At 43.5% G+C, this 17309-nt stretch overlaps 1 protein-coding gene across 1 annotated transcript; it reads left to right on the forward strand.

The window, feature by feature from the left end:
• The first annotated feature begins 2992 nt into the window (after window positions 1-2992).
• Window positions 2993-16111, forward strand: ALG11 (ALG11 alpha-1,2-mannosyltransferase). The gene is made up of 4 exons (XM_068984430.1): window positions 2993-3093; window positions 6675-6908; window positions 9560-10491; window positions 12924-16111. The coding sequence occupies exons 1-4, from the start codon at window positions 3050-3052 to the stop codon at window positions 13214-13216; spliced, it is 1503 nt and encodes a 500-aa protein (XP_068840531.1). The 5' UTR covers window positions 2993-3049; the 3' UTR covers window positions 13217-16111.
• Window positions 16112-17309: the final 1198 nt, after the last annotated feature.

Below are 17309 nucleotides of genomic sequence, written 5' to 3' on the forward strand. Positions count from 1 at the left end.
TCTTCATATCAGCAACCCTGGCCTAGGCATCTATCCTGGGCTTCCCCGGTGGCTCAGCAGTAAAGAATCTGCCTGCAACGCAGGAGATGCAGGAGACTTGGGTTCGATCCCTGGGTCAGGAAGATCCCCTGGAGGAGGAAATGGGAACCCACTCCAGTATTCCTGCCTGGAGAATCTCTTGGACAAGGGAGCCTAGGGCGGGGCTACAGTCCATAGGGTTGTAGAGAGTTGGACAGGACTGAAGTGACTAAGCACAGGTATCTATCCTAGAGAAATACTCAAAGGTCAGCATGAAAAATCACATACAACAATGTCTACTACAGCATGATTTGTGAGAGAGAAAAAACAGAAGCAATCAGAATGTCTACCCATGGGAAAAGAAGAAATACACTATGGAGCATCCATACTACACAGAGGTGAAACTAAGTTACACGGACACTTATGTGCTAACATGAAACAATCTCCAAAATACACTGTTAAACTGGAACACACACACACACACTATGTGATCTCCTTTAGGTAAAACACACACACACACACACACACACACACACACACTATATGATCTCCTTTAGGTAAAACCTTCCCTGGTGGCTCAGATGGTGAAGAATTCTCCTGCAATGCCTGAGACCCAGGTTCAGATCCCCGGGTGGGAAAACCCCCTGGAGAAGGGAATGGCCACCTACTCCAGTATTCTTTCCTGGAGAATTCCATGGACAGAGGAGCCTGGCAGTCTACAGTCAGTCCATAGGGTCACAAAGAACTGGACACAACTAAGCAATTAATACTAACAAATATTCTAAAACTGTTAGGGGAAGCACACTGATTGAAACCACCCACCTTGGCCAGGTACCATAGTAACTATTTGCATGAGTTGTTTTATGACAGGAGATCCTGATAAGCAATAGGGAACTAATAAGCCACCAACAACAGGAAGAGTTCAGGAAAGGTCTAAAGGAGACACTGCGTGTCCGTCCACTTCCTAGAATCCCTCTCGCTAGCATCCATCTTGGCTGAGCGATGCGTGCAACACCAGGAAAGACTCTGAATTAGAATGATTGGTCAAAGACCACCCAGAAACTAATCCCATCACCGTAAAACCCAAGACTGTGAGCCACATGGCAGAGCAGTTCTCCTGGGTTTCCTTACCCTACTGCTCTCCACCCGGGTGCCCTTTCCCAATAAAATCTCTTGCTTTGTCAGCACATGTGTCTCCTCAGACAATTCATTTCCGAGCGTTAGACAAGAGCCCAGTTTCGGGCCCTGGAAGGGGTCCCTCTTCCTGCAACAAAACCACATACACAAGAACCTAAAAGATTTCTCTGGAGATATAGGTATGCATTAACATAACAGATATATGAACACCACTGCATTTCCTTTTCCAAAACTGTGCCTGAGAAATGATAAGTTTTCAGTAAGTATTTGCTGAATGAATGAAGATCTGTGAATATGAGCAGAAAAACATTGGAAAATAGATTTGCTTTTCGTGCTAAATATTTGTGTCCTGTTTTTAAGAGACCACACTAAAATTACTTGCATAATTTAAATGAACTCAAAATAGTTCTTCAAAAGCAAACGACAACAACAAAACACCACCGCAGGACCCGGATAGACCATGAAGGGGTCGACGCATCAATTCTTGAGGACCTTTTCAGGACAGCTAATTTACTCGAACTAGGCAATTAGGGATCCTACAGAACAAGTCAGCTCTCACTTTACCTCTCCAGCATCAAACTCAACATCCGACGAACAGAAAAGTGTTGGGTTTTAAACTGTTACTGAAAACCAGTTAATAGCACGCCCTTTCTAAAGGGTGTTCTCTAACAAACCACGCGCCGAGGAGCCTCCCCCGCGCACACCACGCGCCGAGCGCAGCAAGGATGGTAGATGAGCGCCGAAGGTCCTCCAGGCAGGTGTGCGCACACAGCACCCGGGGAAGGTAACTCACTCTCCGACTGGCCTTTTCGCGATCTATAATCGGTCTCTCCTCCTCTGGCTTCATCTCGCGGAGGAACTAATTTCTTCTGTGATTCAGCCCGGAGCCCAAGGTCACCTGGTCAGGGGACAAGAAGCGCGGTGTTAAAACCCAGGGAGAGGAGGAGCGCCCCGTGGGTGGCATCCTCGTGGTTCGGTTCTAACCTAATCCGGCACCTGCATTTCAGAGGAGGAATCTGCAGCTCGACCCCCACCGGCTAATTCAAACTTGCGCGCCACTCCCCCTGGCCCTGGGGGGAGCCTGGATGAGAGCTTGAGGGGAGGGTGGGCCGGAGACCCTCACCCACACCCGGAGACCCTCACCCACACTCGGAGACGGGCCTGTCGGTGCCCGAGTGTACTCGGCCGAGCTGAACCCAGGCGGGGCGGGCCCGTCCCCCCTCACCGATCTCCGCTACCTCCTGGACCGGTGCGCTCTGGCCTCGGTCTGTCTTCAGCCTTGGGCGTGTGCCAAGGGAAAGAAGGAGCCAGGGCGAGCCGCGTAGACCCGAGCCGGAGATGCAGATCCCCAGGCTCGCCCACTGCCGGCCGGGAAGGTGCGGCGTGGCGGGGGTCACAGTCGGGTCCGCTCTGCGCAACTCCCTCTGGGGCTCCGCGCCTGACTCCAGGGCGCCGCGGATCAGAAACGCTGCAGCTGCTGCGGTTGTGAACTCCGCACCTGGAAAATCGATCCCAGACGAGCAAGAGCCTCCCATTGGTTTTCCACCAGCGGCGGGACTCTAGAATAGGGGCTGGGGCACCCGAGCGGGGGCTTCGGTGGGGGAGGGGGCCGAGGGCGGGTGCACCGACTGTCCATCACAGGCCACGCCCCCCTATGCCCAACTCCCCCCACGGCTCCGCCCACGAGGGGGCCGGGACCCAGGGCGCCACGCGGAAAATTTGTCCACTCCCCTGGAGATTCTATTGGCTGGAGGGCCGTGGGAAGCTACTACCGGCAACCAATTGAGGTGCACAGTCGGCCCCGTGTGGGCGGGCGGAGTGTCGCAAGGTTCCTCAGGAGCCAATAGAGAAGAGGAACGACGAAACGCTTCCTGAGTTCGAGGGTCGGCGGAAGATGGCGGCTGCTGAAAAGGGCTGGTGCTTGTGTGAGTTATTGAGGTGAGGAGCAGGTGGTGTGGGCTCGCAGGCGTTTTCGGTACTGAAATGCTACGTATCTGCCCAGTGTGACTAATGTGTGTGGGCAGGGGCTTTCCTTGTCATTAATTTGAGCTATTTTCTCAAGGCCAGTGAGCATTCCCTTTGGGGTCTTGTGGATACACGAGCAGGTTGAGTTGAAGACCCGGTTTACCGCATTTACTTTCACTGCCTCACTGCTGTCTGAGAGCTCGCTTTCCCTTTGCTTTAGCTTTTCCTTTCTCTTGCTTTCGCTCCAGTTAGTCTGTTATAAATTATTCATATTCGTTCCTCATTTTCCTTTATGATTGAGCCACAAATTCATTCTCCATTCTGTCATGCTCTTTGGTGAAGAAACCGGATCTTCTGTTGTCTTAGTTTGCCGTCTTTCACTCATCCAAACTATCATTGTTAACATATGTCATTTTAATGTCAAGTTTATGTTGAGTCCTCGTCTTGATTTTCCTTTGATTTCTTTTCTGATTGATGGAAATGTAGTTATATATTTTCTGTGTGCTGTGCTTAGTTGCTCAGTCGTGTCCGAGTCTCTGCGAGCCCGCCAGCCTCCTCTGTCCTTGGGGATCCTCCGGGCAAGAATACTGGAGTGGGTTGCCATGCCCTCCTCCAGGGGATCTTCCCAACACAGGGATCCTACCCAGGTCTCCCGCATTGCAGGCGGATTCTTTACTGGCTGAGCCACCAGAGAAGCTACCTTTTTGTCTTTATTGTATAGATAATATATTGTGGGGTTTCTTTTGGTAGTAAAGTTAGGAAATAGATGTGCAAAAAATAAGTCTTCAGAAATGCTACAATCCAGAAATAACTATTGATAACATTTTGGTGAAAAACTCCCAAACCTTTTCTCCACGTTTGTTGTTGTAATACTACTGTATTTTGTATGTGTTGACTTACACTAATAAAACAGAAGACCTAGTATATTCTATCTACACAGCTCTTTTAACGCCTATGTATTTCTGTTCAGGTTGAAAATTTATCATTAATATGATAGCATCCTGAATAGCAGTGTATATGTATTCTCTCCAGAATTCAGGTATTATTTCTTTTTCACTTTTGTCCCCCCTACTTCAAATTCTGTAATGATTATTTAAAACATTCCAACAAGAAAGTCTATTTTCAGAGCCTTCATATTCTTCTCTGCTATTTGAAATATGCTTAACTCCCTGCTTTGCACATGATAATGACTAAATAAAAATTTGCTGAATGGAATGGCTCACTGTTGATTATACTTACCTTTTTAAAGTCTTGTGCTTGAATATGAATAAATATTTAATGACACTTTTTTTTTAATGACACATTTTAGTTATATTTAAACAAATTCTGTGTAGGTAGTTTTGATGTACAAGTACGGTAGGATGTTTGATAAATTTCTTAATAGAACCTGTATGTGTGTCTTTGAAACTAACAGATTGAAAACAAAAGAACTGGGTTAACTTTAGTGATTAATATGATTCTTTTCTGATTGTAAGTTGGATAGTTCGGTTTGAAAATCCTATCACATTTATTTTCCCACTTAAGTCATTTGAAGAAAATGTCATGGAAATCTTTGGATTCTGAGTCAGCAACATTTTAAATTAAACAGCTTCTTGTCTTGTCCTGGGAAAGGAAAGCTAACTAGTTAAGATAATATTGCTTTCCTGAACTGACATATTCCAAACGTTGTGGCCAGTCTTACCACTTCTGTCAAACTTTTGTCCATTCTTCCCAGCAGTGGTTCTTAAATTGTGGTTCATTGTGGCTCGTAGGCACCTGAGAGTCCCTAAGACCCTTTCAGCGACTCCTCTGGGTAAAAATTATTTTTATATAATGTTAAGATATAATGTTTAGAGGACACAGTTTCTGTTTTGTTGACATTTGCACTGATAGTGCAAAAGTCTTGGTGGATAAAACCACTACTTAGCGCAAATCAAGGCAGTGTTCTCAAACCGTACTAGCAGTCATTGTGTTTTTCATCTCCATGCGCTTGATAAAGCCAGTTTTTCTTTAAAATGTCCTTAATGAAGCAGTAAAAAGTATTAATTTTGTTAAATCTTGAGTACATACCTTTCTAATATTCTATATGACAAAATGGATTGAACACATAAAGCACTTCTCCATACTAGAGTGAAATAGTTGTCTTAAGGAAAACCTCTTGTATGACTGTCTACGTCGCAAAGTGAAATAGACATACTTTTTAGAGGACACAGTTCTTGTTTGGAAGAACAACTGACAGACAAACCATGATTCCTTTGACTCGGCATTTAGTAGGTATTTTCTGGAAGATGAAGGAATTGATTCTTGCTTCAAAGAAAACAAGTGACTGGGACTCCATGGCGGTCCAGCTGTGAGGACTCCGCACCTCCACTTTCTGGGAGTGTTCAGGGATCCTCAGGCTGCATGGCAGCTAAGAAAAAAATAATAAGTAACAGGTTCAGAAACATTTAGGGAAGCAGTGGTTTCAGGGGCATATAAACAGATCAGACATGGCACTCAGAATAGAACTGGAGACATCTAAGTTTCCTCTTCCCTCAAAACTTGTTCTACTTGAGGTGAAGTGAGAGGAGAAAAATGATTTAGTATCTCACCAAACTTTGAACTGTGGAATATTCAGCATTTGGAAGACATATTGCTTTGGATTACATGTTGTCATCTTGTGGTCAGATGCCATTCCCAGTCATATCTTGTTTAGGTTAATAATTAAATTTATTTTAATCCTTTAATACATATACTGAATTAGGAGAAAGATGGATCGACATTGATTTTTACTGCTGATTAAAAAGAAAAAGTACATTGACTTGCCAGCACTCTGTGGAATTAAAGGGGACTTGCACTTTTGTACATTGACTTGCCAGCGTGCTGTGGAATTAAAGGGGACTTGCACTTTTGACATTAGATATTCTGTAGCATTAGAATTTTAATAGCTGTGTATTTTGTTAGACTCATAAGCTATAAAATTTTCTTTCTTTGCTACTAATATATAAAACAGTTATGTGAAACTAGACTTCAATTTGTAGCCTCTCATTTTTTCCTATTATTCTTTTGATTTATTTATTTTTAATTGAAGGATAGTTGCTTTACAATGTTGTATTGGTTTCTGCCATACGTGAATCAGCCATCCGTGTACATGTGTCCCCTCCCGCTTGAACCTCCCTTCCACTTCCCACCCCATTGCACCCCCTAGGTTGTCACAGAGCACCAGGTTGAGCTCCCTGCATCATACAGCAAATTCCCACTGGTTGTCTATTTTACATAGGTAACATATATGTTTCACTGCTGCTGCTGCTAAGTCACATCAGTCGTGTCTAACTCTGTGCAACCCCATAGAAGGCAGCCCACCAGGCTCCCCCGTCCCTGGGATTCTCCAGGCAAGAACACTGGAGTGGGTTGCCATTTCTGTCTCCAATATATGTTTCACTGCTCTCTCAATTCGTCCTACCCTCTCCTTCCCGTGCTGTGTTCACAAGTCTGTTCTGTATGTCTTTGTCTCTATTGCTGCCCTGCACATAGGTTCATCAGGACCATTTTTTAATGACATGATATCCATTTTCACCATTCCCCTCTCGTTTCAGGTTTTTTTATTCATTAATCTTCCCCTGGCTATTTGTATGTGGAACTTTGTGTGTGTGTTTACTTATTATTGTCCTTTGGAGACTCCGACTGCTGCTACAGAGAAAGAAAAAATCAGCGTCATCTAGCAAAACTGGGAAACATCAAACGGTGATTGCATTTTTCCATCCATACTGCAATGCTGGCGGAGGAGGAGAAAGAGTGTTATGGTGTGCCTTAAGGGCTCTACAGAAAAAGTAGGTATGCATCTTCCTTAGCTAATTTGGTATATTATTACTGTTTTTAAAAAATCATTACCCAGAATGTGTCTTTTCTGGTACCTTATTCCTAGCCAGGGATTCCTTTTGTAAACTGTTCTTTAGCAAGGAAACACTTCTTTCATATGCCGACCTATCTTTTAAGATCCTGTTGAAGGGCTTCCCTGGTGGGCTAGAGGTTGAGAATCTGCCTGCCAGTGCAGGGGTCACAGGTTCAGCCCGTGGTCGGGGAAGCTCTCACGTGCTGTGTGAACTAAGCCCTGTGTGCCGCAGCTTACTGAGCCAGTGCTCCAGAGCCCCCATGCCACAAGTGCTGAAGCCCACGTGCCTGCAGCCAGTGTTGTGCAGCAAGAGAAGCCACTGCTATAAGAAGCCCGCTCACCACAAGGAAGAGTAGCACCCCCCACTAGCCGCAGCAAGAGGAAGCCCGTGTGCAGCACCTAAGGCCCAGTGGAACCAAAACTACGTGAATAAATAAATCTTTTTTTTTTAATATCCCATTGAATTTTACCTTTACCACTGATACAATAAAGAAACAGAAAGTATCTGCCCTTTTATGGCGTAATTTAGTGGGGATAACTGGTCACCTTGGGAGAGTATGTGGAAGAGATTGAATAATAAACAGAAATTGACCAAATACTATGAAGCGTTTAATACTTTAAATCCGAATACCTTTAGTCTGTGGTGATACACAGCAAATATTCTCTATGAAAGCATCTGATTCTGATTTTCATATCATTACCAGTTGGATAGTCTTAAGTAAGGTACCATGTTATTTAATAGAAAGAATTTGGTTTTACACATCTTTTAATGTTTTAGGCTTCCTTCTCCCCACTCCAGTCCCACAAGAAAAAGCAAAGCAAAACACAGGTTCCATTATTGTTTTATCATATAAGGAAGACTGTTATCTCTCCATAGTGACCCTACTTCCTGGCACATGCCCTTCATTCAGTTTCAGAGTCCTCATGAGTAATGCCCTCAGCTCTCTGTTTCTCCACTGTAAGCCCCATCTTGGCTTCTCGCCACCATTTCTGTGTGTCCTCTGCCATCTCCCATAAATCCCTAAATGCAGAGAATTTTCTTAAATCCTGTTATTGATCCCCACCTCCTTGAAGCCTTCCCTCCTCTGGCCCATGCTCTTCTTCTCGGGACAGTGTGCATTAGCCTTGTCTCTGGATTGCTGAACTCAGCGCAGTGGTCAAGTGTCACGAGATGTGTATGCGTACTCCCCAGCAGCCCTGTTACTCCTCCAGCTCACTAACAAACAAAAAACTCCAAATAATGAGTACGACATGGAAGATACTTTTACATCTTTCTCTTGCCACTTTTTGTCTCTCATCCCTCCCCACCCCCCTCACACATACTTTGCTCCAGCCTACTGAACTCGGGGCACATACCTTTATAAGATTCCTTGCCTTTTCATCTAGTGTTCCTATTTTTTCCTGAAACAACCTGTTTCTCCTTAGTTAATTCCTACAAATCTTTCCTGACTCGACACAAGATCCAGGACACTGGATTTTCAATCAGTCTCCCCATTCTCTCTATGACTCAGAGAATAGTTGTAAACACAACCAGAGTGCGGCCAAAGTGTTAAAATCACAAGAGGGTATTTTTCTATATTTTCATTATATATAATTGTGATGCAGGCTCAAGGCCCAGCTTTTAAAACCTTTGTGCATTTCTCAGAATAAAACCCTGAGTAAATGTTACATGGCAGCCTGGATGGGAGCAGAGTTTGGGGGAGAATGGATACATGTGTTTGTATGGCTGAGTCCCTTCACTGTTCACTTGAGACTGTCACAACAGTTAATTAGCTATACCCAAGTACAAAATGAAAAGTTAAAAATAAATAAATACATGATGAGACACACACAGAAAATCCCTGAGTAATGCTTTAGCATTTATGATCCTATTTAAAGATACTGTGCTGTGCTGTGCCCAGTCACTCAGTCATGTCTGACTTGGCAGCCTCATGGACTGTAGGCTCCTCTTTCAATGGGGATTCTCTAGGCAAGAATACTGGAGTGGGTTGCCATGCCCTCCTCAAAGATACTTTTAGTGAAGGTTAACTCTTGTTTATGAATATTTTATTAATATTTCACTACCGGCTCAGTGGTAAAGAATCCTCTTGACAATGCAGGAGATGTGGGTTTGATTCCTGGTTCAGGAAGATCCCCTGGAGAAGGAAATAGCAGCCCACTCCAGTATTTGCTTGGAAAATTTCGTGGACAGGGGAGCCTGGCAGGCTCTAGTCCTTGGGGTCGCAGAGAGTTCAACATGACTGAGCACAGGCTAAATCACCATTTTAATACTGAGAAAGTTGTCGAAATAACATTTTTGAACATTTCTTAAGAATGAAAATGCCTCGTTTATAAATGGGCTATTTTGCTGATGTCTGCTATATGCAAAACTCTTAGTAGAGGGAATAGCAAAGAACTAGAAGTTTCCTTTGGAAGACTAACGTTTTCGTTGTAGGGCAGTGAAAGACCCAGGTAGAGTGGAGTCATAAAATCAGTGGAAAACATTTTTTTTAGTCTGAAAATAAGCTTCTTTATGATCATGAGAAAAATGATGATCTATAATGCTTTGCTGTTTTCACCTAACCTACTGAAATTCTTACCTTATTTTAGGTATCCAGAAGCACTTTATGTTGTTTATACTGGTGATGCTGATGTCAGTGGCCAACAGATACTGGAAGGCGCGTTCAGAAGATTTAACATCAGGTTAACTCGCCCAGTGAAGTTTGTTTTCTTAAGGAAGCGCTACCTTGTGGAAGATTCACTCTATCCTCATTTCACACTGCTGGGCCAAAGTCTGGGATCCATTTTTCTGGGCTGGGAAGCTCTAATGCAGTGTGTTCCCGATGTTTACATTGATTCAATGGGCTACGCTTTCACGCTTCCTCTGTTTAAGTATCTAGGTGGTTGCCAAGTTGGAAGCTATGTTCATTACCCCACCATCAGCACTGACATGCTCTCCGTCGTGAAGAATCAGAATGTGGGATTTAACAACGCAGCCTTCATTACCAGGAATCCTTTTCTCAGCAAAGTAAAGCTCATCTACTACTATTTATTTGCTTTTATGTATGGGCTTGTTGGTTCTTGCAGTGACATCGTCATGGTCAATTCTTCTTGGACACTGAACCATATTCTCTCACTGTGGAAGGTTGGGAACTGCACTAATATTGTTTATCCACCTTGTGATGTGCAAACATTCTTGGATCTTCCCTTACATGAAGAGAAGGCAACCTCAGAACACTTAGTGGTTTCGATTGGCCAGTTCAGGCCTGAAAAGAACCATCCTTTGCAGATCAGAGCCTTTGCTAAATTGTTGAATAAGAAGGAGAGTGAATCTCTTCCTCCACTTAAACTTGTGCTCATTGGAGGTTGTCGTAACCAAGATGATGAACTCAGGGTAAACCAACTGAGAAGGCTTGCTGAGGACCTTGGAGTTCAAGAAGATGTGGAATTTAAAATAAACATTCCGTTTGATGAGTTAAAGAATTACTTGTCTGAAGCAACAGTCGGTCTGCATACCATGTGGAACGAGCATTTTGGGATTGGTGAGTTTGTGCTGTAAACAGTTTGTGGTGGTGCGATGAGATAACACATTTTCAGTGGTTTTGAAAAAATAATAGTACTCTGATTTCATCCAGTCCTCAGTCTCTTCCCGGAGTCCACCAAGTTTGTTTTCCTCATTTGAGACCCTGTAAAACATATTCCCTGTTGGCTCAGATGTTAAAGAATCTGCCCACAGTGCAGGAGACCTGGGTTTGATCCCTGGGTCAGAAAGATCTCCTGGAGAAGGGCATGGCAACCCACTCCAGTATTCTTGCCTGGAGAATTCCTTGGACAGAGGAGCCTGGTGGGCTACAGTCCATGGGGTCACAAAGAGTCAGACATGACTGAGCGACCTAACACAAAACATTTAACCAATGATAATATTTTTTGACCACTCACTGTATGGTGGTTACTTTCAAGGTCTTTACAAGTATTATCTGATTTAATCCTCTCTAGAACTTTACTCGATAGGTATTATGGTTATTTCCATCTCATCAATGACACAGAGAGGGTTTAGAACTTGCCCAGTCCCACAGTAAGAGAAGAGGGCAGATTCTAATCCAGACAGCGCCTGCTCTTAACTCCCACATTTCTCTCCACACTTCACCCCGTCTGTGTGCTGGTTCAGATCCCTGGACCTCATCCTAGCCTCCCACCCAAGGGCCACATCAGGATCCCTGGGTGGGTGCAGGCGGAGATTTGGTAAAGCCCCTCAGGTGATTCTGTGGTGCCCCAGGAGCCAAGAACCCCTGTCCCCTGGGGGCTCTTCCCAGTCACTTTTGATTCTTTTGTTGATTCTGATGGTTCTTTTATTCATTATTTGATGCTGTTATTGGAATGGCTCAGGTGTTGGGTTTGGACAGCCGTGTGACAAGTGAAGACTTTGACCCAGAGAGGCAGCTGAGAGCAGAGGCCGGTGAGGCGCTGAGTTCGAGCGCGTGGAGTGGGAGTTGGCTGTGGGGCGTGTGAGTGTGTGTGCGGCCGCTGCAGCCTATGTGAGCCTGAAGGAAGGAGAGGGGCCTGACCTGGGAACGGAGTGAGGAGCTGTGCAGTGAGTGACCGCAGCCCTGTGGCAGTGGCCGGGGTGGCATAGGAGAGTCTGGAGAGCGAGAGGCTGCCCGGAGTGTAAGAGCGACAGGTCACAAGTTGGCAGAAGAGCGGCCAGCGAAGGGGAAGAGGGGCCTGCCAGGCAGAGCAGCCTTGGGAACCGCGGGAGGGGAGGGTGGAGGGAAGAAGCAGAGCAGCGAAGGGTTCAGTGCTGCTGAGAGGCTGGGCAAGACGAAGACACGGTGGGCTTCACCATGGGTGAGGGTGGTGTCAGTGGAGCAGAGGGCAGAGGGCCAGGGGGCGGTGAGGGAGCCCTGAGTGCAGGTGAGCCGGCGGAGCTGGTGAGCTCAGACCACACTGGCCCCGAGCTGTCTGCCAAACAGAGACGGAAGGAGAGACAGTGCCAGGGGAGGACGTGTGACCGGGAGAGAGGGCTGGGTGTGTGTGTACTCGCTCACAGGGGACTGCTTTCACAAGTTTGAACTAGCTTAAGTGCTGATAGGAAGGGCCAGTAGAGAGGGAGAAGTGGAAGTTTCTGGAGAGAGTAAAACTGATTAGGTCAGGGTCTCTAAGACTTTGTGTAAGTACAGAGGAATGGTACTCAGCCTTGAACAGGGAATGGTGTAATTCATATTTTTCAAATAAGAGTTCAGATCAAAGCATTAGCAGAAGATTCTGTTCTGTAGAGATTCACCAGTGTTGAAGAGAGTTGTGGTGGTTCCATTTCTCTCCCGTGTGGCTGGGATGATAGCAGCTCTGTACCCCCCTTTGAAGTAAGAAAGCAGTCACCTCAATCATTTGCTGAAGGGCTTAGTTCTCTCCAGAAACGGATCAGAAAGGCAGGCCAGGTTTATATCCTCGGCTATATCATTGGCAGAGACTAACCAAAACTTTGATGTAGTTAAGCGCTGCTTTTGGGCGCACAGTTCTGTCTAATTTGCTGGAAATCCAGGCAGTAGCATAAACACCAGCCTCACTTGGAATGTGTCCCTAAGGTGGCTCACTTTCCCCCTTTTTTCTCCTAGTGCTGTAACTTGAACTCTTAACATACTGGGGTTTTTTTAAATCTTTTTTTACCTCTTTTATCTTTTAATACCTATTATCTGCCATCTTGCTAATAACGTTCTCCAGTCTTGTTTTATTATCTGAGACAATTCTTGTGTCTACTTGTCTGTTTTAATAAAGAACAAAGCAGCATTATTGTGAAGCCTTGAAAACTAAAAAACTTACTTTTTATTTTGCACCAGAGAAGTTAAATGAGTAAATTTGGAAAGACACAGACATTTACTTAAATTGCTCGAGTCTTTTGAAATTTGTAAAGGGCTCTGCTCCTCCTTGTTCTATGAGCACATTCAGAGACTTAAAAGACGTGATTTCTGTTCCTCAGGAATTGTTGAGTGTATGGCAGCCGGCACGATTGTCCTCGCACACGATTCGGGGGGCCCGAAGCTCGACATTGTCGTTCCTCACCACGGCGAGAGGACTGGGTTCCTGGCTGAAAGTGAAGAGGGCTATGCTGAAACTATGGCCCATATTCTTTCCATGTCTGCAGAACAGAGGCTCCAAATCAGAAACAGTGCCCGTGCGTCCGTAAGCAGATTCTCCGATCAGGAGTTTGAAGTGGCATTCCTATCGTCTGTGGAACGATTATTCCAAAAATGCCACACCTGTACAAATTAAAGATGTTTTGTATAAAATGGTTAGATACTTTCATATGTTAATACTTTTCTGAACTCATTCCTTGTTGTGATAAGGTTAGGCTTATCCTGACTCTTTTGAAAAGACCCTGATGCTGGGAAAGATTGGGGGCAGGAGGAGAAGGGGACGACAGAGAGGATGAGATGGTTGGATGGCATCACCGACTTGATGGACATGAGTTTGAGTAAACTCTGGGAGTTGGTGATGGACAGGGGTGCTTGGCCTGCTGCAGTCCATGGAGTCGCAAAGAGTCGGACACAGCTGAGCGACTGAACTGAACTGAATTGATCCTCATGCAAGGCCCTTGCTTATCCATAAGCAAGGCCCTCAGCAGTATGTACATATAGCCAAGGTATTTATTTCAATGGAAAAAGGCAAAGTTACCTAAATGGTAACTTATATAGTTTAAATGTAAAAATTTTAGATTAGAGTTTGGGCTTAAATTCTGAAAGAAAAGAAACAATTTTAATTTTGGTATAATCTATTATTTTAAAAATTCTATTTGTCTGGTTACTTTAGAAACCAGGAAAGAGAATTTCCCTTTAGAAAAAACAAATGTTGAAAAAAAAATGGATGACTAATAATTGATTAGCACTTTAGAATTGTTCTGATATGTTGGAAACACAAAAAAATTCTGGTACATTTAAATTCAAACAATATTGTGGATAAACTTTTTGAATACCTCTAATGATCCTTTAAAAGAACAAAAACTTTAAGCAGGCTTAATCATGTTCTAAAAGCAGATAGTCAAAAGACAGGCTGACTGTGGTTGCTCTATGGGTGTGCCTGGGCATGTAAGTAACGCGTTCCATCACTAGGTACTTGTGAAAATAATTTTCTCTTTAGTGCTGTCAGTGTGTTTTTACAGCCCTCTCATTATCCGTTACCATTTTCACATCCCAGAGGCTAGAAGTCCGCTTTTTAAAGTCATCTAAGAGGTCTGAGTCAGAACATCGCGACAAGTGTTTTTCAGATGGTGATGATGTAAGATGGGGAACCATCCGCATGGTCTCTGTAATCAGCATCATGCATTGTAAGGTGACGAGGTGGCAGTTTGCACAGAGCACTGGACTAGCAGGAAGGGTAGCTGGACCTGACCTCAGCTTCATCATCTACAAACATCTGACCTTTTGACCCAAAAGCTGCTCCCTAATTTTTCTGAGTCTCAGCTTCTTTCACTGTAACCTGGAGATGTATTGGCTGTCCTCACTGCCTTTCATAATTGTAATGAAAACACAAAACACAGAAGGCATGTGAAAAATTGTGAAGTTACTTTAATTAAAGGTAACTGTGGTAAATGTCTTCTGTACTCCTATCTTTATCAGCGCATTATGACCCTAGGTAAATTCTTGTTACTAAGCCAGTAACTAGGAATCAGTATAATTTAACAGGACTTCCATCCTGAATAACTGATAACTAGCATGGAAAAATGAATATCTGTGTGTGCAGATATGGTTATTGAGAGCTACAACTTTGAGCATTTGCTCCACACATAATCAGTTCCTTCTAGTTCAGTGAGTTGACCTCCTTCACAGTCTGACACATCTCGGTCTTACGGGCATGTGAAAGAGGTAAACTTTTCCTTTCCAGTCGCCTCCTGTCCATTCATGGAGCCAGCCAGCTTCATTATCTGCTTCGAGTTACATCGCTGATGTGTTGTCTGCCGGCCGTCTTCTGTCATCAGACCAAAAAGCACCAAAACAGTCCAGGCATGGTGATGTACCAGAGTGGCCTTGTGCTGGAGACTGTTCAGTTTAGAAGAGAAAAGCTTGTGGGAACTGGAGCCGGAAGGAGCCCTGCAAATTCTCTAGTCTCGTTTCTCTTATTTTCAAATTTACAGACAGGAGCGAGGTGAAGAACTTCAGTTCCGTCAGCATCCCAGAGCTGGTTAGCGACAAAATCAGGATTACCACCTGGATGCAGAAAGCTCAGTGCATTTTCTTCTCTTACAGCTCTTCTTTGAGATAAGATCCATGACCATTCCCACGCAGCCTACCCATCTACCTAGGGAAAATCACGGGACTAAAGAGAAAATGGACAGAGCAAAAGTAGAGGATGTATTAAAGGAAGAAAGGGTCCTGAAATTTCACAAAATATTATTTAAACTCATTTCTTCAAAATGATCTTCATTTATCACAAACATATCACTGAAACTGTAATGCACATATGTTAGTAGGTTCTCTTTCAGTGTTCCTAACGCAGTACTAAATGCTTGTTTCTGAATACCTGACATGAAGAATGACAAAGCAATATATCAGCTACTGTCTGTGTGGAGAAACTGAGCGACTTTTAATTCCTATAAGATGTTGCTTTCCAGTGGTCCAAACATGCTGTTTTGAACCCACAGCACTGGTGATTCACATTTCATTTCTAGTTGTGCATAATAAACTATATTAACATATTCTTTGTATAGTAATCTAGTTGTATCTTAAATATGATATAGATTTAATAGATATAAAATCTATATCTACGTATGATTGAAAGAAGTGGTTTTATTATCTTTCTTTTCCCAGTATGGCGCCTTTATAGTCTCCCAGTTCACGTAGTCTCCCGCCCCTCACGTAGTCTCTCAGTTGTGAATTATTACCCACTGAAATGGCAGCCCACTCCAGTATTCTTGCCTGGAGAATCCCATGGACAGAGAGGAACCTGGCAGGCTACAGTCCATGGGGCTGCAAGAGTCAGACACAACTTAGCGAACAAACCACCGCCACTATTTCCAAGTACCCATGCCAAGAATATTTTTTAAACAGAAAAAGTTTTTAAAGGCAAAACAAGAACTGTCTTGTCTCGTGTACCCACAAGAAAAGTAGGTTGTCAGGTTTAATAGATTTTTTTAATGAGTATTTCAGACCTGTAACATACTGCAGAGCTTCATACCCTTTAATAATTTCCAGGATAATTTCCAGTCATATTCTAGACAAAATTATGAGATAGGGGCCAGTGTGATTATCAGTGCTTTCAGAATATTTGTGTATTGTATTATACAAATGTACCCTAGACTCCAGAACTATGATGTGAATAAATAAGTGAAAGTGTGTCTGCTAAATCTGTCAGTGGGTACTATGAAAAAGTTACTTTCCACACCGTTGTATATAAAATACAGATAACTCATGAGAACCTACCATATAGCACAGGGAACTCTACTCAGTACTCTACAATGACCTATATGGGAAGAAATTCTTAAAAAGAGTGGATTCATGTATATGTATAGCTGATCGACTTTGCTGTACAGCAGAAGCTAACACAACATTGTAAAACAACGATAGTAAAAAAAAATTTTAAGTTACATCCATTAAACCACAACAAGAAGCCGTGCATATTTCTCGAGTCAAATTCTGCCCCTATGATTTACCCTTCGTCTCCACTATTCCTCTGCTGATTCTTACCCTCTTTCCCCACCCTAATTAAGGCCGCCCTTGGCTTTAGAGAAGCATCAGTTCCAGCAGCCTGGTGCTGTGTGCTCACTTGGATCATACATAACTATTACAAGACACTTAGAAGGGAAGTTAAGGGTTGATATACTTCTTGGTATCATTTAAAGAATGATCAAGTTGATAGATGCATACATAGTTACTGAGACACATGAATTTTCTAACAATTCTGAAGGCATGCAGGTCTGATCAATAGTTTCTTTGTTTTTTTGGTTCGGCAATGTATCAATGTGCCATTTTAGTTTTACTTTCATTAAAGACCAGATATTACAGTCAGAATTCTACCGCTTAGCTATAACCACTCTGTCCTTCATAACAGCAGATACAATAAATCAGAGTATCTACTAAGCTCCAGACATAGGTTCAACACTGGAATTGTTATAATTAATACAAAAAAAAGTTGAAGTCTAGGTTCCTGTCTCAAGGAGCTTACAGTCTTAATAAGAAATTATATTAGTTTTTTCAATTAAACATTTCTGGCACTGGGCTAACCGCTATATATAAAAAAGACCATCATGAAAAATAAAGACCAGATATAGTCCCTGCCTTCCAGAAGTTTATACATTTGAAACTATTAGAAAATAATTCAGTGAGACACTAAAATGATTCTTTGGTACACAATTCCTCTCCTTGCTCAGTTA

Source organism: Capricornis sumatraensis, chromosome 12, assembly GCF_032405125.1.
Source record: "Capricornis sumatraensis isolate serow.1 chromosome 12, serow.2, whole genome shotgun sequence".
NCBI lineage: Eukaryota > Metazoa > Chordata > Mammalia > Artiodactyla > Bovidae > Capricornis > Capricornis sumatraensis.

Coding starts and splice junctions, on each gene's coding strand:
- ALG11 (XM_068984430.1), top strand. CDS start 3,050: ATGGCGGCTGCTGAAAAGGGCTGGTGCTTGTGTGAGTTATTGAG. Junction 6,909..9,559: donor TTAAGGGCTCTACAGAAAAA/GTAGGTATGCAT, acceptor ACCTTATTTTAG/GTATCCAGAAGCACTTTATG. Junction 10,492..12,923: donor GAACGAGCATTTTGGGATTG/GTGAGTTTGTGC, acceptor TCTGTTCCTCAG/GAATTGTTGAGTGTATGGCA.